Genomic DNA, 22,969 nt, shown 5'->3' on the forward strand with positions numbered 1-22,969 from the left:
AGGGTTTCCAGGCAATTCTGGGGCTCACAAGGCGATAGTCTAGCACCACTGGGCATGCAGAATTAAATGGGATTAAATTCTAAACCCGCCACTAACTAGCTGTGTGACCCAAGAGCTGCCTGATGTCACTGTCCTAGGTCTTCTTGTCTGCGACAGGGATAGTGCCTGCTCCGTAGGGTTGGTGTGGGGATACAGCGTTGGTCAGCTGGTGGAGCAAAGCCTGGCACACTGTGAGTGGCCCAGGAAGAATGTAGTCATCCTTGGTGTGCCCTGAGATCGGTTCCAGGACACCTGACCCATGGACACCCTCAGATATGTGAGTCCCTCAAGAAAATGGTATGATTGTCTGCATTAACACACACACACGTATTTCTGTGTAGTCAGATTATCTCTATATTGTTTATGATACACACAAGCAAAACTGCTGTGCAGTAGTGTCTTTCAGGAAATGAAGACAAAAGTCTGCACTTGCCCAGTACTTAAGCAATGTGTGTGTGTGTACATGTGTGTATTTGTGTATGTATGTATATCGATGTATGTGTATACCTGTTTGTGTATATATTGTTTATGCATGCGTGTTTATGAACATATATGTGTATATGTATGCATGCATATGTTTATGTGTGTATGTGGTACCCAGGGACTTGTACATACCAGGAAAGCACTCTACCATTGAGCGATACTCCCACAGCCCCTGCCTTCTTTCTTTTTCTTTTTGAGACAGGCTGCCCTTGGGCTTGTCTTCAGACCTCAACCTGCTGAGTGCTTGGCTTATAAATGTGTGACCACACCTGGATCAGAGGTAATCCTCCTACCCAAACATTTCCAAGTCATGGTTGGTTGCATCCACAGGTGTGAACCCTGCCACATCTGTGCAGTTAAAAAAAAAAATCGAATTTGGCCTATAAGGACATTACACTTGAACTTGTCAGAACATTCTTATTACACACAAAGAGCAGGTGGTGTGGTCCCCAGCCTTTTCTAGTAGCCCAACAGAGCTGAGCTATTCCCAAAATAGATAATGGCTACCTACAACAGTCCACCATGCCTTGCTGGGGTGATACCTGGAGGACACCCAGGGAGAATGTAATTTAAGGATTGTATCTTCAGGAGAATTCCTGCAGAGTAGAGCTGAGAAGAGGCTCAGGGCAGTCTCCTAGTGAGCCCCACATGGCCCTTCCAACCCCTCGTCCCCCATCCTTCCGGCAGCTCGAGGTTCAGCTTTGGGCAAAGGCAGCTGAGTCCATGGGTTGCTTTGGTCCAAACATAGGGTGCTTTGGTGGGTGGGCACCCCCACCATCTAGACATGGTCACTGTGGTGCCAGAAGGCGGAAGAATTAGTATGAGTTGGCCAAAGCAACCCTTCAGGCGTGTTCTTTGTTTCTATTAACTCTCTGCATGTGGACAGCACTCTTTTGGGATGGCATGGTTTGGGCAGGGGTTTTTTTTGTTTTTGTTTTTGTTTTTCTTTTCTTTTTTTTTTTTTTTTTGGAGCTGAGAATCGAACCCAGGGCCTTGCGCTTGCTAGGCAAGGGCTCTACCACTGAGCTAAGAGTCTTCCTTGTTTTTGTTTTTCGAGACAGGGTTTCTCTGTGTAGCTTTGCGCCTTTCCTGGAACTCACTTGGTAGCCCAGGCTGGCCTCGAACTTACAAAGATCCGCCTGCCTCTGCCTCCCGAGTGCTGGGATTAAAGGCGCGCGCCACCACCGCCCGGTGGTTTGGGCAGTTTTTGAAGACATCTTAGGGAATGGGTTTTTAATGAATTCCCCCCAAGTGTCTGCCTTGAGGAGATTTCTATCAGGGTCCAGAACAGATGCTGCAAGCGGCTAAGGATACTAATCTGAGGGATATTCAATGAAGCTAAGCACGCTGAGTTCTTTAGTCCATTCACTTTCTTCTTCTCAGTCAATTCTACCTATACAGTTTCTTTTCTGTTCTCATACTTAGCTCCTCTCAGTCCCTCCTGCTCTCAGTCCCTTCTGCTGTTCTCTCATCTCTACCTAGTTCTTTCCATCTCCGTCCTCATCTTTGCTCTTCTCCATCCATTCTCTAAATGCTCTCAGACAACCAGTATATATACCCAAGCAGGACTTTTTTGGCAAAGTAATGAGAGGCTTGAAGTTTTCAGGGTCGCAGAGAGAGGCGATAAGGACCCACACATAAAGCAATAATTGTCAGCTTCCAATTACAACCCAAAAGGGGAGTGACTAAAGGGGAGTTCTCTTGTAGGGTCAACTAAAGGCTTAGATCAATTAGGGAATTTATGTGCTCAAACTATAATCTAGAAATGGCTGGGTAGAATGTTAGGGGTCAGTAAGTCACAAGAAAACAAACTGTCTTTGGCGATGCTTTTCCTGCTCGTCCAGGCTGCAGCTGCTTTCTGATACGGAGGGGGACGGATGCTAGGTGGCTAAGCAACTTATATGTCAGAGCGTGTAGCATTTGGTTAATAAAAGCACTTTCACTCAGAGTAACTGCTGAGGAGAAAATCTAGGAATAGCACCTGGCTGAGGAGGAATTAAAACTTAATTTGCACAAGAAAGAAGCTTGGCACCTATCACCTGCCTGGCCTTGTAGGCAATCTTCTTGGGTCAGTAGGAAGTAACTGCCTTAACTCAGTAACTAACAAATGGCTAAAACATCATCCCAGGACTGTGAGCAGTAAATCTCTTAAGTTAGGGTCTTGTGTAAATAACCTGGGGTGAAGGTAAGGGGTTGAGAATTTAATTGTTAGTGGTTCTTTTCTCTCTCTGTGGGTGAGATGAGCTAATGTTTATTTCTCTTGTCCTTGGAAAAAGGTATCTTTGCTGAAATACTTTTGTCTGGAGAATGGCCCTGGCCAGATTCATGTTAATGAAAAATAAACACAGCTGGGGAAAGTTATCTAGTTACCTCAAATGTATAGGGAAAGTTGTGCCCAAGATTGAGATGCAGTTGTGAGATTGCATGTACACATAACATGGAGATGCACGGTAAATGGGGAGAATCATAGCTGTTATTGCACCAGAAGTTTACAACAAGAGACAGCCAGCTCATTCAAAAGGCAGTAATTCCATAACGCCTTGCGTGATGGTTTCTTCTAAACAGAACCCTTAGTTCTGATAGGTTGACCTTCTGAACTCTGGTTGTCATTGCTGTATACTCCATGGACTTTTGCTACTAGCAGCTCTCGATAGGTTTTCATTCATTCATTCATTCATTCATGTTTGTTTGTTGAGACAGGGTTTCCCTGTGTAGCCTTGGCTGTCCTGGATCTCCCTCTGTAGCCCAGGCTGGCCTGGAACTCCCTCTGTAGACCAGGCTGGCCTGGAACTCCCTCTGTAGACCAAGCTGGCCTGGAACTCCCTCTGTAGACCAGGCTGGCCTGGAACTCACAGGGATCCACCTGCCTCTGCCTCCAGAGTGCTGGGATTCAAGGCGTGTTTCTTTTTCATGTATATTTGTAGCAACATTCTAAAGACTAGTTGGCTTACTTCTGCCTCCGGTCTAGTCACACTCTCTCACACAAGAGAAACAGTCTGCATGTGGCAGGGACTTGGGAAAAACTGAGCGTCACAGGGAGGTGAAAACAGAGGGGCCTCCCCGCCCCATAGCAGGTCCCCCCCCCCCCCCCCCCCCCCGTTTATCCTAGTGGAACTGAAAGGGTTAAACAATTGATGTCAGCAGCTTTGTTTGGTGGATGGGCTCGGAGCCATGGAAACTGCTTGACAGGACCTGCCAGGGGATCAGGTTCTGTGTTCTTGTTGCCCACCCATCTTACCCATAGGGCATTGCCAGCCCAGTGTGTGAAAGGCAGCAGGCTGCTTCACGTAGAAAGATATGCCAAGAAGCATGGGCGGGGGGCAAGGTGTTTCTAAACTTACATACACCTCAGAGTGTTTTCCTTTAGTAAGAAAGAACTGGTAGTTGTCTTATGCAGTCCCCTAAGCAAAAAATGAGGGGAAGTGGGCTGAAGTTAAAGAAGAGCCCTAGGCCTGGAGGTAAGGGGGTGCTCTGAAAGGCTGAGACCTTCAGCATGGCTCTGGGAGATGCTCCCCATCGTCGGGAAGGTTTACAGGACTATCCACACACATTTGCTGCAGCCATGGAGGGTACCAAACAAAGTCAGATGGATCCCCATAGTTGTTCCAGGTCTGAGACTGAGCCTAGGTTCTGCCAGATGTAGGCAAGGCCTTGCCTTGAAAATCATGCTTAATGATAATTTATCTTCACTTGAAACAGAAGTAACATTTCTCCTTCATGGATTCATGCCTCTAAGTACTAAGTTCAACATCCCAGAATTCCCTGCCAGACTCCACAGAGGAGCAGGCACCACCCTCAAGGCTAGAAGCTGAGCTAAGCAGGTCTCCTTAGGAGAGATCCAGCACAGAAGGGATTGCTCTGCCTTCCGGGCTGACATGTCCATGCCATGTCTTCATTTCCAAGGCCACCTCTTACAAAGGTCTTGAGGCTTGGATAGAAATGTTCCCCATAGGCTCATGTGTTTGAACAGTTGGTCCCTAGCGGGTGGTTCTGTGTTCTTTCCTAGTTTTCCTTCCGTTGCTGTGGTAAATCAGGGACCAAACCAACTTGGGAGAAGAAAGGGTTTATTTCATGATACACTTGACAGCCCATCGTTGGGGAAGCCATGGCAGGAACCTAGAGGCAAAGACCACGGAGGAACACTGCTTCCTGGCTGGTTTCCATGGCCTTCTCACTTTGCTTTCTTATAGGACCCAGGGCCACCTGCCTAGAGGTTGCACTATTCACAGTGGGCTGGGCCCTCTCACGTCAATCGTCAATCACTAGTCAAAGAAATGCCCGTAGGCCAGTCTGATGGAGGCAAGTCCTCAATTCGGGTTTCTCGGGTGATTTTAGGGTGTGGCAAGTCTCCTCAGCTCCCAACGGGCAGAGAGAATGGCCGAAACGCGGCAAAGGAAAGGGAAACCTCAGGACGGCTCAGGAGTCTGGGAAAACGAAGACTCACATTTCCAATCTACCGGCTGTGAGGCGAGTGCAGAACTCCAGGGTCTGCAGCGGGTGGCAACCCAGAGTGGGGAGCGCCTGTGGCCTTGGAAGGAATGAAGGTAGCTGGGCTCCAGCTGGGACCGCGCTCACTCCCTGGCAAAACACACACGGGCCTAACTGCTTTAAAAAAAAAAAAAATGAAAAAAAGAAAAAAAAAATCCGTCTCTGATGGTGAGCACGCCTTCTTTTCATTAAAAGGCCACTTTGTTGGAAACCTCAGGGAGGGGGCTTTCTGGGTGGATCTTGATGACTAGCTTTATCTTCGGGGTCTTCTCCTCAGCACACCCCTGACCCCATCACCCTCTGTCAAGGTGGTCTCCAGGCTTTATGCTTGCTCTCGCAAAAGCTGGCTAAGACACGGTGCCACTGAGTTCTGGGTGCCCACTCCAGGAGGCCGCCCCTTCCCACTCTGCCTGCTCTGTTTACCGGCACAGTGAGACGTCTGCTTTCGGCAAGGGTGTAGGAGAACATTTTTTTCTTCCTCCTCCTCCACCTCCTCCAGGCCCTCCTCCACCTCCTCCAGGCCCTCCTCCAGATGACTCCGATGTTGTCATTGAGAGGCCCAGCCACACTGCTACTGCAAGGAGGCACAGGCACAAGGCCGCTGCGCCCAGCTTCATTGCCGTATTCCCAGGCAACTGCAAGAAAAACAGGGTAGAGCTTGAAGGTGGGCAGGAAGAGTCTGTCCCAATCTGAGGGAGGTGGGAGGTAGGAGTCGGGGGGGGGGGGGGGATGAGGGATGGGGGGAAGTGGGGACTCAGGGAAGGTGGGAACGGTGTTCCTGGTATGAAACATTGCTCTCCCTTGAAGTAGCCCTTCAGCTAGGCTTCAGGGAGGGAATTCTGATTAGAACTTGCAGCAGAGGCTGGATAGGTGTGATCCACCCTGTTGATCCTAGAGACTGGGGACTTTGGACCCCTGGCTTCTGCTCCAGTGACTGCCAAGCCACTGGGGGGGGGGGTTGCTCTTCTTCACTAAGCCACATCACTCCCCATCACTAGAACAAGTCGAAAGACCCTCACTTAGGAAAATGAGATTGGAGGTTGTGTCTCTTGATTCTGAGTGGAACTCTTTTCTGCTTCCAGGACCCCAAACTCTAGCAGGAAATCCCTCCTTTCGGTTCTACAAATTAAACATATTTTTCAGTCTCACACTCTGAAGCTTGCCAAGCATGCACGACTCTCCATCCTAAGATCTTACTGTCAACACTGCTGCGAGAAGGAAAGAAGAGTCAAGCATTGGAAGGGGAGGGAGTCGTGCAGGAAGTGCTCATTTGGGGTAAGCTAACCACTTCTCAGATCCATCCATTCATCCATCCATCTGTCTGTCTGTCCATCCGTCTGTCTGTCTGTCTATCTATCCACCCATCCATCCATTCCTCTACCTAGTGCCAGGCTGTGGCATATGGACTAATTGCTGTGCTTGTGCTCACAAAGCTTATAGTTCATCCAGAACCAGAGCATGGCATTTGCCTGGGGAAGACGGCGGCTGAATTCCTGGTTCCCTTTCTCAAACTGGACAGGGCAAAATAAACTTTACTGTCTTTAACAATCTAGGGGTAGCCCACAAGACTTTTATCCAGCTCAAGTCTCAACTGAGGAAAGACACAGCAGGGTCTTTGGACCCACAGATACCTGGAACAGAGACGACAGATGGCAATACACCATAGGAGGGGCTTCTGGAGATGACAGGCTTTGGAAAGGAAGCTATTCAGGCACATCTGTCTAAGAAGAGCTGAGAAAGCCACACTCAGGTCCATACATGTAATCTGGTTTCTTGTGGTCTCATCCCTGGGCTCAGATCTAGTCCCTAGCCCAGGCAAGGAATGACAGCCTGGCGATGGGGGAGGGCTCACAACTCTGGTGAACCAGACACTTCAATCGCTCAATCCTCATGTCAAACTTCTGAAATAGAAACTGGACGTCATCACCCACTCCAGATGAACTCAAATAGGCCTACACCAAGACACGTGTTTGAACTACTGAAAACCAAAGACAAAAAACAAAGTCTTGAAAGAAGCAGGGAAATATATAATTTGTTCTGTATAGAATCCTCCATCATCATTAGCAGCCGACTCCTCAACGAGGAATCCAGGAGTCCAGCAGAAATGGGAAAATGTATTTCAAGTGCTAAAACGAGCAACAAACAAACCAAGAGTCAACCAAAAATTCTATACCCAGTAAGACTATCCTCCAAATCAGCAATGAAGCTAAGTGAACAGATGAGGAGGGAATTCATGATCAGCAGAGCTACACTGTAAGAGATGATGAGCCAAATGTTTAGGTGGAAATGAAAAAGAAGGTGAGAGCAGATGAAGGATAGATGTGAAGATCTCCATTAGAGGCGAATAATGAACAAAACCAAAAGCTTGCTGTTTTCAGGTTAGTGTGTAACTCTCCTTTTAAAATATAGATTTGAATGGCCGGGCGGTGGTGGCGCACGCCTTTAATCCCAGCACTCGGGAGGCAGAGCCAGGCGGATCTCTGTGAGTTCGAGGCCAGCCTGGGCTACCAAGTGAGTTCCAGGAGAGGCGCAAAGCTACACAGAGAAACCCTGTCTCGAAAAACCAAAAAAAAAAAAAAAAAAAAAAAAAAAAAAAAAAAAAAATATAGATTTGAAAACAGTAAATACAAAGAACCATACATCTGTCTTTAGTAGGTAAACAGTACCTAAAGATATAAATTGTGACTTCAATAACACAGAAATGGAGGACAACATAGAGTGCCATAAGAACATGTTTTTATAAGTAATTGAGGTTATGTTGCATCTACTCAAATTGGATTGTGATAACTTTGTGAGGTCTTATGTAACCCGCATGATAACCACAAAGTACACCTGTACAATATATACAAAAGGAGATTAGAAGTTAATCAAATGCTGATCGCATGGAAGGGTGGAAATGGGGCGGGGGGAACTAAAACCAATTTTTTTTTTAATGGCAAAACAAGTCATTGACTATCAGTGACTACTTTAGATTTAAATTGCCCAATTTGTGGGCTCAGGAGAGCTAGCCCAGTGGCCTGGGCATAGAAGAGCTGGCCCTGTCCATCAACTGCAGCTGCAGCAGGAGAGTGGCATGGACTCAGGAAAACCGACCCTACAGCAGGGGTGCAGGAGAGCTGCCTCTGCTCCTGCCTGGCAGCCATGGCGTTTTGGGTGAGGGAGAACTGACCCTGCCCCTTGTCTTGAGAGTAGGTGTTGTTGGGTTTGGGGTTTTTTTTTTTTTTGACTCTTTGGGGGGTTCACCACCCAGTTCCCAAATAAATACATGGAGACTTATTCTTACTTTTGAATGCCCGGCCTTAGCTTGGCATATTTCTAGTCAGCTTTTCTGAAATTATTCTGTCTACCTTTTGCCTCTGGGATTTTGGCTTTTTCTATTCTATATTCCTTTCTTTCCTTCTTATTCTGTGGCTGTGTGGCTGACCCCTGGCATCATCTTCTCCTTCTCTTTTCTTTGCTCTTCTGTCTCTCTCTTCTATTTATTTTCTCTGCCTGGCAGCCCCACCTATCCTTTCTCCTGCCTTACTATTGGCCATTCAGCTCTTTGTTAAACCAATCAGGTGTTTTAGGCAGGCAAAGTAACACAGCTTCACAGAGTTAAACAAATGTAACATAAAAGAATGCAACACATCTTTGCATCATTTATGCAATGTTTTACAAATTTATGCAACATTATGCAAATATTCCACAGCATAAATGGATGTAACACATCTTTTTTTAAAGATTCATTTATTTATTATGTATACAGTGTTCTGCCTGCACACATGCCTGCAGTAAGAAGAGGGCACCAGATCTCATTATAGATGGTTATAGGCCACCATGTGGTGGCTGGGAATTGAACTCAGGGCCCCTGGAAGAGCAGCTGGTGCTCTTAACCTCTGAGCCATCTCTCCAGCCCATAACACATCTTAAAACAATATTCCACAACATGGGGGTCCCCGTGGAGGCCCAGTCTGACCAACTCAGCTACCACCCAGGCCCACATCCAGGGTTTTGAGTTGACCCATCCCAACACCTACCCCATCTATGAGCTGCTGGAGTGCATGAAGGAATGGGTCCTGCAGAAACATGCATAACTACAGGATCTCCATGACACAGGGCAACAGCAGGATATCCAAGAGGAGTTTCAGTGAGGGTCCAGTACTGATGGTATAGTAAAGCCAGAGGCCTTGAATCAGACCAACAACTCATTGCATTGAACACTTGCAAGTAAAGCTGTTTGAGCGAAAGGGTATATATACTATGTGACACACTGCAGCTCCCAGTGCCATTAAGACAAAGGAATATGTGATGGGAAGACAGAGGAATAAAGTGAATTCTTCTTCTCCTTCTTCTTCTTCTTTGGAGAGGAAGGATACAAAGGTAAAAGATGGACATGGATGGACTGGAAAATGAGTTGAACTGGGGTGCATAATGTGAAATTCCCAAAGAATCAATAAAAAATTATGTTATAAAAATTGCTCAATCTTCCAGTCAAAACTTAGAGGAAAGAGTTACATATTGACAGGTTAGAGTAAAGAGAACATGGTCCTAGCATAAAGAGAACGTGGTGTGATTTTATACACCTTGAAAGAGGCAGGCGGATCTCTGTAAGTTCAAAGTCATCCTGGTCTATATAGCATGTTCCAGGTCAGTCAGAGATACACAGAGAGACCACATCTTAAAACAAACAACCATCACCACCCATAAGATGGAGAGATGGCTCAGTGGTTAAGAGCACATGCTGTTTTTCTGAAGACAGGAATTCAGTTCTTAACACCCACACATGGCAGCTAACAACTGTCTTCAGCTCCAGTTACAGGTGATCCAACACCCTCTTCTGGTCTCTATAGGAACTGCATGCATGTAGTATACAGACGCACACTCAGGCAAAACATGTATACACATAAAAAGTCAATACACCAAGAAGATTGCTAGTATCAGGCTATGTGTGGATGATGGTAGTTCTGTTCCTGTTGTGACTATGTTGGAAACTAAGAAATCTAGAACCTGGGCTGGAGAGAAGGCTCAGTGATTTAAGGGCATTTGTTGCAAAAGACCTGGTTTCGATTCCCAGCATCCACACAGAAGCTCACCACCTTCTATGACACCACTCATATGGTGCACAGATGCAAAGACATAAAATAATAAAAGTCTAAAAAACTGAAAAAAGAAAGAAAGAAAAAGAAATGTAAAACCTTTAGGAGGCATAGTCTAGTGTGGCAGCACTTGCCATTAATCCCAGAACTGGGGGGAGGTTGAGGCAGAAGGATCGCCTGGGCCATAAAGGTGAGTTATAAACCTGCCTAGGTTCCATAAAGGGATACTGTCTCAAGAAACAATCAAACAACAAGGAAAACAAAAACAAAACTACAAGGAAGCAAAGGAGGTAGAGACGAATGAGAAGTGTTTAAGTGATTAAGGGCCCCATCCTTGGAAGGAGTTAGTGACCAGGGTTAGTTTTCACAAGAGAACTATTATAAAGAAATAAGTCTGAGAGGCAACTCTCTGGCTTTTTGCCTCATATGATCTCTGACTCTTACATTGGCTCTGCCATTTTGATGCCACATACCACATGAGGCAGCCAAAAAGTTCTCTACCAAAGCCAGGCAGATATTGGTACCATGCTCTTGTACCCACAAAACTATAATCTAAATGAGTCCCATTTCTTTATATAGAAGCTATCCTATTTTATTTTATCAGCAGAAAACAGACTAATACAAAAAGATATAATAATCCAAAGCATCAATAATCCAAAGTATATGGAGTCTGCAAACATTGACAGAATTAAATAGAGAAATGGATAACTTGATGATAACAGAGAACTTAATAGTATACTTTCAAGTTTTTTTATTGCATTTACTCACTGTGGGGAATTCACAGACCATGGTATGTATATATGTAAAGATCAAAGGACAATTTATGGGAGTTTCCTTTTACCTCCTGGGTCCTGGGAATTGAACTCTGATCAGGTTTGGCTTGGCACCAAGTGTCTTTACCTATTGGGTCATTTCAATAAAGAAATAGAGGACCTGAACAATACTGTAAACCAACTGAATGTATTAAGACAAATGTAACAGCTCACACAACAACAGGATAATGAACATGTTCCCAAACTAAACACAGGGAATATTCTCCCACATTCTGTGTTAGGCCACAAAAGCAATTCTTAATGGATACAAAATATGGAAACCGTACAGCATGTATTTTGAATTCCATAGAGTAAAACTAGAAAATAACATGATCATAGTAGGAGACTTCAATATTCTCCTGAAAGGACTCAGTGGGTAAAGGCCTTTGCTGCAAGCCTGAAGAAATGCTGGAAAAATTACAAACAGGTTGAAATGAAATAACACACATTTTTGATGATGCTGGAGATCAAACCCAGGGTCTCATGCCTGCTAGGCAAGTCGTCTATCTCCAAAGGACATCCCCAGTCCATCAACAGCACACCAGTAAACAGACAAAGAGATCATAAGGGAGATCAGAAAACAAGCAGAGAGAAATGAAAATGAAACACACTATACAGAGGCAGACTGGATACAGAGAAAGCTGGTCATGCTCTCAGATCACTGTAAAAAAAAAAAACAGTAAGAAAAAGTGAATGGTTGGGTAATAGTGGCACACGCCTTTAATCCCAGCACTTGGGAGGCAGAGACAGGTGGATCTCTGTGAGTCTGAGACCATCCTGGTTTATAGAGTGAGTTCCAGGACAGCTAGGGCTACACAGAGAAACCCTGTCTCAAAAAAAAAGAGAGAGAGAAAGAAAAGAAAAAAAAAAAACAGTGAATGGAGCTGGAAAGAGGGCACCATGGTTAAGAAGAACACATACTGCTCTTCCAAAATGTTAGGCAGCTCACAACTGCCTGTAATTCTAGCTCCAGGATATCTGATGTCCTCTCTGGCATCTGGAATGCACACACACACACAATCACATAAATAATTGTTTAAAAAAGAAACAGGGAATGCTTACATCAAAAAAAGAAAAATTCGGGCTGGTTTGTGGTGGGATGCACCTTTAATCATAGCTTATAGGAGGCAGAGACAGGTAGATCTCTGTTAAAGTTAAATCCTTCCTTTTTATTTAGACAAAAGGGGGGAAAATGTTGTGGAATATTACTTTAACTAGGCAAAGATGTGTTGCATTTGTTTATGCTACAATATTACTTTAACTGTGTAAAGGTCTGTTACATTTGTTTTTGCTGCATTTGTTTAACGATGTAAAGATGTGTTGCTGTTTTACCTTGCCTGCCTAAGGCACATGATTGGTCTAATAAAAAGCTGAGCAGCCAATAGTGAGGCAGAGAAAGGACAGACAAGGCTGAAAGATAGAATAAGTAAGAGGAGAAATCTAGGAGAGAGGGAGGAGAGGAGAGAAGAGGAGAAGGGAAAGGAAGGGAAGGGGAGGGGGGAAGGGAGAGAAGAGGAGAGGAGAGGGGAGGAGAGGAGAAGAGAGGAGAAAGGGAGAAAGAGAGGGACATGCCCGGGGCCAGAAGCCAGGCAGCCATCAGCAAGCCAGACACGAGAAGCAGGAAATTAGGACATACAGAAAGAAAGGTAAAAAGCCCTGAGGCAAAATATAAAGAGAAACAGGTTAAAATAAAAGCTAAGATAAGGTCAAGCATTCATAGCTAATAGTAAGTCTCCATGTCATGATTTGGGAGCTGGTTGGTGGCCCAAGAGAAAGTATACTATAGATCTCTGTGAGTTCAAGGCTAGCTTTGTCTACATAAGAAGTTCAGAAATAACCCTTTGTATGTATTGTGGTCTAATGATTTCCAATAAAGATACTAAGAACATAAAACAGGGACCACCATCTCAACACATGATGTTGTTAGCTAGAAACATGTGACCAGAGAGTCACATGCCCAAGAATATACCATATATAAAAACCGGGTCACAGTTTTAAATCTAAGAACAAAAAGTACAGAACTCTTATAAGAAAACACAGGAGGGAAACTGTTATTAAAATGTCATGGATTTGTCAATGACTTTTTTTTTTTTGTTTTTTTGTTTTTTTGGTTTTTCGAGACAGGGTTTCTCTGTGTAGCTTTGCGCCTTTCCTGGGACTCACTTGGTAGCCCAGGCTGGCCTCGAACTCACAGAGATCCGCCTGGCTCTGCCTCCCGAGTGCTGGGATTAAAGGCGTGCGCCACCACCGCCCGGCGACTTTTTTTTTAATCAAAAACACAAGGATCAGAAGCAAAAAAGACAAAGTTGGACTTCACCAAAGTTGAACCTCACTTTCTCCTTCCAGGGACAAATCCAATCTCTGGGTCCCTATACTTCTGAGGATGGGAGGAAATGGTGGGGGTTGGTTGCTGTTTTGTTTGTTTGTTTGTTTTTGTTTTTTTCCGAGACAGGGTCCCTCTGTGTAGCTTTGGAGCCTGTCCTGGAACTCACTCTGTAGCCCAGGCTGGCCTCGAACTCCCAGAGATCCTCCAGCCTCTGCCTCCCGAGTGCTGAGATTAAAGGCGTGCGCCACCACCGCCGCTGTTTGTTTTTTCCTATTTCACAAAAGGAATGAGAATGCCACAAGGAAGGAAATACGGAACTGGAGAGACGGCTCAGCAGTTAAGAGTGCTTGCTGCCCTTGCCGAAAGTGGCCATTTGGTTCCTAGCACCCACAACTGCATGGGGGACCCAATGCCCTCTTCTGGCCTCCATGGATACCTGCACACATGTGGCACACACACAGAGACACGTAAATTAAAATCAAATTTTTCTAAGGAAGGACACGGGCTAAGACTGTCAGAATTGAAGCTTGCGATGGTCCCTTATGCTCTTTGCCTAGCTCTGAGCCCCAGCAGTGAAAAATATTCCAATGTTCTTTCTAAGAGGGTTAGAGAAGTATTTACGCTCAGAGACAAACACAGAAACACTATAAATGATGTATTCAAATCACCTGAAATTAGAGAGTTAGAAAATGCTATCCTTAACACTGATTCCTATCACCTCTCTAGGCCGGATTTCTGTGTCTCAGTCTCTCCTCTTTTTTCCTCTGGCTTATGGGAAGTCCCTACCGCACACCAGGAGTCAAAAGTGCTGTTTTCACTTACCTGGCTTAGGGGCATTAGCTACCAGATTGCCTCCACTCTTGCTTCGGGGATTTCGATCTGTTTTGAAGCTGGCAGAGGTCTGAAGTCTGTCCTGGGTGCCCTCACAATGTTTGCTCTAGTGGGGCTGAAAGTCTTAGAGAATGTTTCCAGAAGACGCACCGGACAGTTGGCTGTTGGGAAGGCAGTTGGAGAAAGTTCCAGGGAAGTTCCAGGGGGGTCCTTTTACTTAGGGTGGGAGGGGATAGAAAAAGAGGAACAGGAGAGGTTGCAGTCCTTCCTTCAAAGGATTCTGAGGACAGTTCTTTCCCTGTTCCTCTGATTTTTCAAGGGACACGGCAGAGGCAGAATGAGAAAGCTGCAGACAGATGCAGAGTCAGAAAGGCAAACAGCTGGGTCCAGCCTTTGGAGACAGTGCAAAGGGCAGGAAGGCTCAGACGGAGAACTTCCTTGGAGCCTTTGCCTCCTCACCCTGTGTGAGCTGGAGAAATTCAAAGGAAGAACTGCACTCCCAGCCTCCCCAGATGCAGTTCTCCTAAAATGGGAGGCGGGAACCGTTCTCGCCACAAATGAAGAAAGCAGCTTAGGACAAAGATCTGGGTCTCTGAACCTGGATCTCCTGCTGTGTGTGAACAACCACACCTGGATTTCCAACTTTACTTGATTCCTTCCCAAGAATTCCTCCCAAGAAAAGAAAGGATGTCACAGACTCACAATCTCAGTTACTTGGTAAATTGAGGCAAGAGACGCTTTCAAGATCAAGAAGCCGCACTGAGCTATGGGGTGGGGAGTTCAAAGCTAGTCCCAGCACCTTAGTGAGATCTTGTGTCAAAATAAAACATAAAAAGATGAGAGCTCTGGGGAGGCGGTTAAGAGCGCTTGACTGTTCTTCCAGAGGTCCTGAGTTCAATTCCCAGCAGACACATGGTGGCTCACAACCATCTGCAATGAGATCAGATTCCTTCTACTGGTGTGCATGAAGACAGAGCACTCATGTACATAAAATACGTGAATAAATAAATCTCTTTTTTTTAAAAAAAGACAAGGGCTGAGGAATTCGGCTCATTTGGTAGAGTACGGGTTTAGTGCATATAAAGCCATGGGTTTGGTCATAGCACCACATAAACTGGGCATGGTGATGCAAACTTGTAAATCCTAGGACTCAGGAGGTGGAGACAAGAGGATCCAGAAGTTCAAGGCCATCTTCTACTGCACAGTAAGTTCAAGGCCAGATATATGAGATATATGAAATTCTGTTTCAAAAAAAATTTTTTTTTAAAGCAAAAAAGAGGGCCTAGGGGTATAGTTCAATCGTAAAGCACTTGCCTAATATGCCCAAGGCCCCTGTACTGGGAAGGAGAGGGGGAGGAAGAGAAAAATAGAAGAGGAGGGAGGGGAGGAGGGAGAGAGAGAGAGAGAGAGAGAGAGAGAGAGAGAGAGAGAGAGAGATTAGAGACTCAGAAATAGCACAGGCTGTCATACCCCAGGGGAATTCTGTTGGACTCCCAGAGGGCAAGACCCAGACACCATTAGATGCTTCTTAGGAGAGTCTGGAGCTGCCCGTTCCAAGTTCCTGTGTTAAGCAAAAATGAGTGGCAGGTGTTTACTCAGAAGGTCCTGAAGGCAGGAAGATGCTGATCCCGCTATGGCCCAGCTCAAAGCTTAGCACATTTCACCCAACCTGAAAGATGGTGACCGCAGTGTAACTCAGTGGTAGAGTGTTGGCCAAGAAGGAGTAAGTCTCTGGGCCTGATCCCCACCACTACAAACAGAGCAAAGTGAAACTGCAAGATGGCAGCTCAGGAGGTGCCAGTGAGTGCCAGTGAGGTGGGGGCATCCCTTCCAGATAGTCCCTGCTGCCATCCAGGGGTCCTTGGTGCCACTGAACTGAAGAAGAGCTGTGAGATCTTTACAGTTAGTGCCAGCCTCCATCACTTTTTGGAAGCACCTCCAAAGGAAGCTTCGGGACAGACATATCTAACTGCCCTATAGTTTCCTGAGCTGGTCCACAGGAAGGAAAAGGAGAATAAACACTTCCCGCCTCTGCTCTCTGTCTCCAGGTATCCTGCTCCATTGGATGCTCGTGCCACTGAACGTGTTCCAAAGACAGTGACCGTGTTGGCATTCACGATGTACCAAGCACCCCGTGAGCATGTCTAACTTGCACTGTTCCATTTAATCCAGCCCTGTGACCTAGGTCCCTGCTTTGCAGCTGAAGCTTGGCAAACTTATCAAAAGCTACACAATTAGTGAATGGAAAAGCTGGATCCCAACCCAGATCCTTCTGTATCCAAAGCCTATGTGCTTGCCCTCCCCCCTGCTAAGCTCTCCTTGGCTGCCTGCCTTTTCCATCTCCCCCCAAAAGTCCTGTGAACACGAAGGCCCCTTCCTTGCAACAAACTATCTCTCAGGTTCACAGCCCCCCCACCCCAAGCTCCAATGGTCACAGGACATTTTGGAGTCCTGTTTCTTGGACACTCTTCTGTGTCTCATCCTACTCATTCATTCATTCATTCATTCATTCATTCATTCATTCATTCACTCACTCATCAACAGTCAGTCTCTGGGTCTTCTCCAGGCCAGATGCTGCCAGTCTCTGGGGTTTGGCTATCTTGCTGCTATAGCAATGCGGAATCAGAAAGGGGAAAAAATAGTGGTCTCAGCCAGGTCTGGAATGGTGGCCTAGCTGTTTTCTTCCGAGGAAGGCGAGTGGAGAAGTTATCGAATCCTAAACATCTTCGAGCCCTCCCATATGCAAAAATGGCGCTCTCAGCTCCGCCCATCACTGCCAGGCCGCACACAGCAGCAGGCCGTTTAGTGGGCAAGACGTGCATTTACCTAACATCAGCGACTGTACTGAGAAGGAACAAAAACTAAGCAGTAGAGAACAGGTTCTGAGTTAAAGTGCCGCCATGGGTCAGAGTTAGGCTGAGGGCCCTGGTCTTCGGAGGCTAGCATTGGAGATTGCGTGGATGAGTCTTCCAGGCTGTGTGCTGTCAGCTCCGCCTCTGTTCTTTGATCAGTCCAGAATGCATGTATCAAATCCTTAGGGGCTGCCTTCGTCCCAAGCCCTCGCATCTGATCATGTGATTGCTGTGCTGGAGCCAGACTGAGGACTGAATACAGTCAAGTTATTAAACCCAAGACAATCACCCACAGCAAGTGTGGCCTGTTGAAGGAGAGAGGTTCTGGCCCAGGTGTCAGGGCGTCCACAGATACCAGCCAAAAACCAGAGCTCAGGCCTGGGATGAGCTTGGGGCCTAGATCTTTCCTTTGAGATCTCAAAGGAAAGCTGAGAGTGGCCTGCTCACATTCCTTCTCCTGGCATACCTGCTCAGAGAGGCGTCTTGTCAGAGGGCACCTGCTGGGAACAGGGCAGGTCTTTACATAGTTTATTCTGTCTTCCTTTAGATGCAACTCTCACCTGTGTGATAATTTCCCAAACAGTCCTAGGGTGTGCAAGCAAAGGGTTAGTGGAGTCTTGCCATCCTAGGAGAGAGGGATGGAATGACGTGGAGGCAGGTTTCTAATATAAGGGTAGCAATCATTGATGAGATGGTAAGTCCAGTAAGTCCCCTCATGGGCTATCTGAGGACTCACAGGGAACTCTTCAGCAAAATGTCCAGATTGGTCCTCCCATGCCCAACCAGGGACATTGCAGAGAAGATTCCACTCTCAGGTAAAGGATGGATTGGAGCTCTGGATTTTCAGCCGATGCTCTGTGGAGGAACTTCAGGAATCTTTGGGGTACAGCATGTGGGGAGGGAAAGGCAAATGGTTGGAGCGTGTTTCCATTTTCTGCATTGGGGTTCTATATTAGTTACTTTTCATGCCACTGTGATTAATAGCCTAACAGGAATAAATTATGGGAGATAAGATTTATTTTGGTTCAGGGTTTAAGAAGGTTGCAGTACATCATAGTGAGGAAGGCCTGGCAGAGTTCATGGAGTCTGCTGGAGCATTGGCTGAGAGAGAGAGCTGGGACCAGGGACCATAGGAGCATCAGAAGCTCACAACCAGTTCACAGGGTGGCCTAAGGAACAAACTGATAAAGGAGGAACGCCCACGGCTCCTTTCATGGTGGTTGTCCTAGCTAGTTTATCAACTTGACAGAAACTTAAGACATCTGAAAGGAGGGAGCTTCAATTGAGAAAATCCCTCCATAAGATCCAGCCACAGACAGACAGTTTCTTAATTGGTGATCAGTAGGGGAGGGCCCAGCTAATGGTGGGCAGTGCCATCTCTGGGCTGGTGGTCCTGAGTTCTATAAGAAAGCAGACTGAGCAAGCCATGGGAAGCAAGCCAGTAAGCAGCACTCCTCCATAGCCTCTGCATCAGTTCCTATCTCCAGGTTCCTGCCCTGTTGAGTTCCTGTCCTGACTTCCTTTAATGATGAACTGTGATGTGGAAATGTAAGCCAAATAAACCTTTTCCTCCCTAAGTTGCTTTGGTCATAGTGTTTCATCATAACAATAGCAACCCTAACTAGGACAGTGAGAGACACAACTTGAGACAAATCTCTAGCAGAATTCATCCAGCCTCCGGGACAAGCTACCCTTCTAGATCTCCCTATCAATACCACTCACTGACCTCTTTGCCCCACCCCACTTCACCCATTGATGATGTTCAGATTCATTCACCTTCTGCTCTACTCAGAGCTTGGCATTTATAGACAAAATTCAGCACCACACATCTGAGATACAGCACACTCTGGCTTCAAGTCTTCAAATGCTACCCCCCTTTTGAGTGCTTACCACCACCCTGCCTTGCTGTGCATGCCTTGGGGCTCACCCTAATGCTTTACCATCTCCCAGAAGAACTCCACCTCAGCAACTGGTCATCTTACATGTCTTCCTGTGAGCTGCTTTTTCGCTCTCCAATTCATTCACTACTTTATGCTACGACTATGCCTGAATATGTTCTTCCCTATTTGCAAACCTTTACAAACCTTCCCCTTCCTCAATAAACCTTCCCCCTGCCTCTCTCCTTTCTAGTTTGCAGAGGAAAATAGGAATTACGGACAAGAGCTTCCAGAATTGTCCCACCTTCCTTCCAACATGGAAAGTCATCCTTCTAGGAATCTAAGGTTTTCTCTTTTCCTGGCTTCAGGCCTCTGCCTCCTGCCAATCATTTCTTTATTTCCCCTCTTTTCATCTTGATCCTTCCCTTTCATTTGCTTTATCAATTAAGAGCACTTCCTAAGAATGTCTTCAAAAGGGATCTGTAGTGAATGCTGTGATGTGTCAACAGGCGCCCCCTTCTGGACAGAAATATATATCCTCACCGTTCCTACCTCACTGTCCACAGTGTAAAATAAATAAAGCTTAGTGCCTGTGGGGACTGACAAGGGCAGCTGCTTGGGCCACACTGACACCCATTCTCAGGGCAGGCCTCATTCAGTGACCGAGAAGTTTATTTTTATTAAGATGTAAGCCACCCAGATACATATGATTGTCACAACAGGAGACTCTAAGCTCACACATCCCTACGCGCAGGAGCGGAAGTGCCTCAATGGGTGAGTATAGGCTTCCCATGCATGGAGCCCTGGGATCAAATTCCAGCACCCTCAAGAAGAATAGCATCCCAAGGACAGAAGAAGGTATGATACACAGGGCCACTTGGTGAAACACAGTCATCCAGGAAACCGAGTGGGTAGGGGGATGTGACCAAGAGCCTTCGTTGTGGCTTCTACTGAAAATACTAGTCAACAAAGTGAAACAGGGTCCTTCAGCTCCATCTGAATAGTTTAAATGGGCTTTAGGATGTCCCCAGTGTCAGAATCTGCCCTGCAATCAGGGCATGGTTGGGGTGGGTCATAGTGGGCAAGCCCAAATGAGATGACTGGGAAGCTTTGGATTGCTATAAATGTGAAAAGCTGTATTTATGAGGGGGGAGTAATTTTTCACCTCTAAGATTAGCCAGCCCAGAGGATGAGCCAGTCTCTCAAGGGTAGCAATCCCACTCCATGTCAAAGTATCAGAAAAAAACAAACAAACAAGACAAAAACAGAAATTAGAAAGATGTAATACGTAGGTAGAGCAAAGCTCCCCCTTTCTCATTTCCCTGATGGAGGGATACCAGAAGGACCATCCCAGATGCACAGCTCCAGAAGCTCTGTGAAGGTCATCATTATAGCTGCATCATAGACCCACTCCCCCAGCGGCTCCATCCATACAGCTTCCCCCACTCAGCACTCCCTAAGAACTCTCCTGCCGCCAAACTCATCCTGGCATCTGTTTCCCAGGGAACCAATACAGACACTCTCTACACCCCTACAAACCCACTAACCACTGCTCCTACCTCTCCTTTCTTTCACAGCCAAACATCTTGGAGGAAGAAGCCCTACTCCTGGTCTCCATGCCTCCCAGCTGCCTTCCACACCCACATGCTGACCTCTCCACAGGGCTGACACCAGGCCTTTGAGTCTCTTCCTCTGGTTGGCACTACACTTTTCTAGCTTCCCTTCCACCTCCCTTTTCATTTCTTGTGCATGTGACATGGCCCATCTTTCAACTGTCACTGTCCCTTGGATTCCTCTCCTTAGATTCTTGTCCTCTCAGGTTCTTCCAGGACAACCTTGGCCATCCCTTTGCTTCAGTAATCCCTTACAGTCATGACTTACACACCCGTGTTGGAGCACCTGCCCTGCTCAGCCAACTGTCGCCTGGACAGTCCCTCTTGAATATTCATTCCTCAAGTATCTCGTGCTTGAACTTGGGTGAAACAGATAGGGTGGTTTTCTCCTCCTCTGTTCTCCATGGTTTTAGTGTTCATCCACCCAGCGCCCTGATCCTAGCTACAATGTCCCATCCTCCCCTGCTTCAGTTAGCGAAAGGTGGGCCCTGCTGAGCCTCTCACCTGTCCAGTTATGGCCGACTTATCCACTGGGCACAATGAAGAGGGCTCAGTTCTTTGAGGGGTCTGTACAACTCTTTTTACTTTTTAAAAACTCATAAGAAAGAAGTCAACACAATCCACCTTGGAGTATATTTATCTTTATGACAAATACAGAAGTTTTAATTGAGTGTGAATGTGTGTGTGCATGCTCATGTTTGTGCGCAGGTGTGCATGTGTGTAAGTATAAACGGAGGCCAGAGGACAACCTCAGTGGCATTTCTCAGGAGTCATCATTCTTATCTTTGAGAGAGTCTCACTGGTCCTGGCCTCTCCAGCAGTGTGACTGGCTACCAAGCCACAGGAATCCACCCGTCTTCCCCTCCCCAGTCCTAGGATTAGAAGTATACACCATGGGTTTTCACCTGGGTCTCATAGACTCGGGTTCTCATGCTTGCAAGACAAGCATTTTTATCAACTAAGTATTTTATCCTCCAAGCCTCTGGAGCTCACTATGTAGATGAGGGCAGCACTGAATTCACAGAGCTCCACTTGCCTCTGACTCCCGAGTGGTGGGATTAAAGTGTACACCATCCCTCCTGGCCAGTTTTAATTTTTGCTAATGGAGGAAGGAGTCCATCAAGTTCACTCTCTAACGTTTCCCAGAGCGGACACTTTGCACCAGCCCTGCCGCTGAGGCCATCTGCCCTCCCTGGGTGTTCCACAGGCATTCCTTCCTCGCCTTGTCCTGTTCCGCGCCATTTTGTCCTGTGACCACACGTCATTCTGAGCTGCTCACCCTGGCCCTCAGCAGTCCCCAGACCTTAGCACACACCAGAATCTCCGCCACTGGGCCCGCACCCAGACTTTTTGATGCAACAGATCTGAGGTGAGGCCGGAGATTTGCTTTTCTATCTGCTCTTTCTTTGCTACCCAGGCCTTGAGAAACCCTCTGCTTCAGGTATCCCCCCGATGTGGTCAGGTTGGAAAGCACACTGCCTGCCATGAGAAGTCCTTGGTGGCTGTGCGGCATTTAATCATGGCATCATGCTCATCCCACCTTTCGGAATCTATCTGCAGTGGCTACAGTTTTTCATGAAAGCACGCTCTCCATCTGGCCTCTGGGCCTTTGCACGTGCGCCCTGTCCTCTGTCTGGACTATCTGTAGCTCTCCTTCCCTGCACTGGCTGGTACCCTTCAACCTCCCGTAGTTCTGCGAAGCCCCACCCCCCCACCCCAAATAGCCCCAGCACCCTCTGGGTGCTCCTTTCCTGTGGACTTCACTGTTCTGGACTCCACCCTCCTTGGTCCATGGCTCTTCCCTCTTCTCAATTCAGTCATTTTTAGCAGCCAAGAGATGATCTTTTTCACACCTGGTTGGGAGCCAGCTGGAAACACAAAGGACGATGGCATTTAAAGGATGTCAGAGGAAGGACGTTTGTGCACATAAGCCAGGGAGGACCAGCTTGGGAGGAGAAAGGAAACCTGGGAAAGTATAAGATAAGCTAAGGCAGCCCACAGTCAGTCCGGAAGGGGAGTAGAAGTCAGACAGGAAGTAGAACTTCCCGCAATGAAATGACCACTGAAGGAATAGGGAGATGAGTGAAGGCAGGAGGCAGCTCTCCAGCATGACAGAGGCCTCCTCCTGGTTAAAGGAGATGAAAAATGCTAAGCCGGTGACTGTTCCAGACTCCAGAGAATGCTGGCCACCGGGCAGCCTCTGCTGCTGCTGCTGCTGCTGCTGCTGCTGCTGCTGCTGCTGCTGCTTTCTCTGGACAGCTTGTCCCTCTCCGCCTCTCCTGCCCCCACCCCTGTGGTCAGATGAAACCCACCCCAGGCACCAACCCTTCTGGGAGTCACCTGACCCCTCTGAGGCTCCTAGCCAGCTCTGGGGGAGTCATGTGATCACTTAGGCATGCATGACAGGCTCCCTGGGGATGCTTTGAGGGGTGACCTTGTACCCAACTCCTTCCTTGCCTGTAAAGTGGGGCCGACCCCCTGGTCCGGAGGAAGGGGAGAAGGTCTCTTAAGGGACAGGGCAAGCTTGCTCCCCTCTGCTGATTTAGGGCCCCAGTTTCCTAGCCGGGGTT

At 46.9% G+C, this 22,969-nt stretch overlaps 1 protein-coding gene across 1 annotated transcript in view; it reads right to left on the minus strand.

Moving 5' to 3' along the window:
* Pebp4 (phosphatidylethanolamine binding protein 4) overlaps positions 1-22,969 on the minus strand; it is a 235,862-nt gene that overhangs the window by 207,476 nt on the left and 5,417 nt on the right. Inside the window, exon 2 of the mRNA XM_052732847.1 lies at positions 5,434-5,645. Within this exon, the coding sequence (XP_052588807.1) occupies positions 5,434-5,627 (194 nt within the window). The 5' untranslated portion in view covers positions 5,628-5,645. The remainder of the gene's footprint in view (positions 1-5,433; positions 5,646-22,969) is intronic.

The sequence above is a fragment of the Peromyscus californicus genome, unplaced genomic scaffold, assembly GCF_007827085.1.
Source record: "Peromyscus californicus insignis strain IS unplaced genomic scaffold, ASM782708v3 Scaffold_12__1_contigs__length_115047231, whole genome shotgun sequence".
Classification (NCBI taxonomy): domain Eukaryota; kingdom Metazoa; phylum Chordata; class Mammalia; order Rodentia; family Cricetidae; genus Peromyscus; species Peromyscus californicus.